Consider the following 576-nt stretch of genomic DNA (forward strand, 5'->3'; position numbering starts at 1 on the left):
TGGGATGGGAGGAGCTCCAGGGTCCCTCCCAACCCAACCAACCCAACCCAACCCAACCCATCCCACACCCCCTCATCCTCTCCATCCCCTGGTCTCCCGCCCCATCCCGGCTCCGTCCCGGCCCCTCACCGGACTCGGTGGGCGCGGGGCTGATGGCGCTGAGCATCTCCTTCTCCTTCTCGTAGTCGGAGCGGCAGAGCAGCTGCCCCTCCTTGAGCACGAACTCGTCCCCGCGCTGCAGCCGCCGCTCGCACTCGCAGCACGAGAAGCACTGCACGTGGTAGACGTTCTCCAGCACCCGCATGATGAGCTCCGAGGGCCCGATGGCCTTCAGGCAGCTGCTGCACTTGGTCTGGAACAGCCTGAGGGGGAAAACGCGGGATCTGGGACGCCCGGGTGGGATTTGGGATGCCTGGGTGGGATTTGGGACACCCGGGTGGGATTTGGGATGCGCAGGAAGGATTTGGGATGCCTGGGTGGGATTTGGGACACCCGGGTGGGATTTGGGATGCGCAGGAAGGATTTGGGATGCCTGGGTGGGATTTGGGACACCCGGGTGGGATTTGGGATGCGCAG

General features: G+C 65.1%; 1 protein-coding gene and 1 long non-coding RNA gene across 2 annotated transcripts in view; one reads left to right on the plus strand and one right to left on the minus strand.

Annotated features, from left to right (window-relative positions):
• Positions 1-576, plus strand: part of LOC108509774 — a 14,364-nt gene that overhangs the window by 8,297 nt on the left and 5,491 nt on the right. The window lies entirely within an intron of this gene.
• Positions 1-576, minus strand: part of LOC108509773 (LIM homeobox transcription factor 1-alpha-like) — a 14,783-nt gene that overhangs the window by 4,904 nt on the left and 9,303 nt on the right. Inside the window, exon 2 of the mRNA XM_017839351.1 lies at positions 130-362. Coding sequence (XP_017694840.1) covers positions 130-362 — 233 coding nt within the window. The remainder of the gene's footprint in view (positions 1-129; positions 363-576) is intronic.

This window comes from Lepidothrix coronata, unplaced genomic scaffold, assembly GCF_001604755.1.
Source record: "Lepidothrix coronata isolate B3197 unplaced genomic scaffold, Lepidothrix_coronata-1.0 Scaffold402, whole genome shotgun sequence".
NCBI lineage: Eukaryota > Metazoa > Chordata > Aves > Passeriformes > Pipridae > Lepidothrix > Lepidothrix coronata.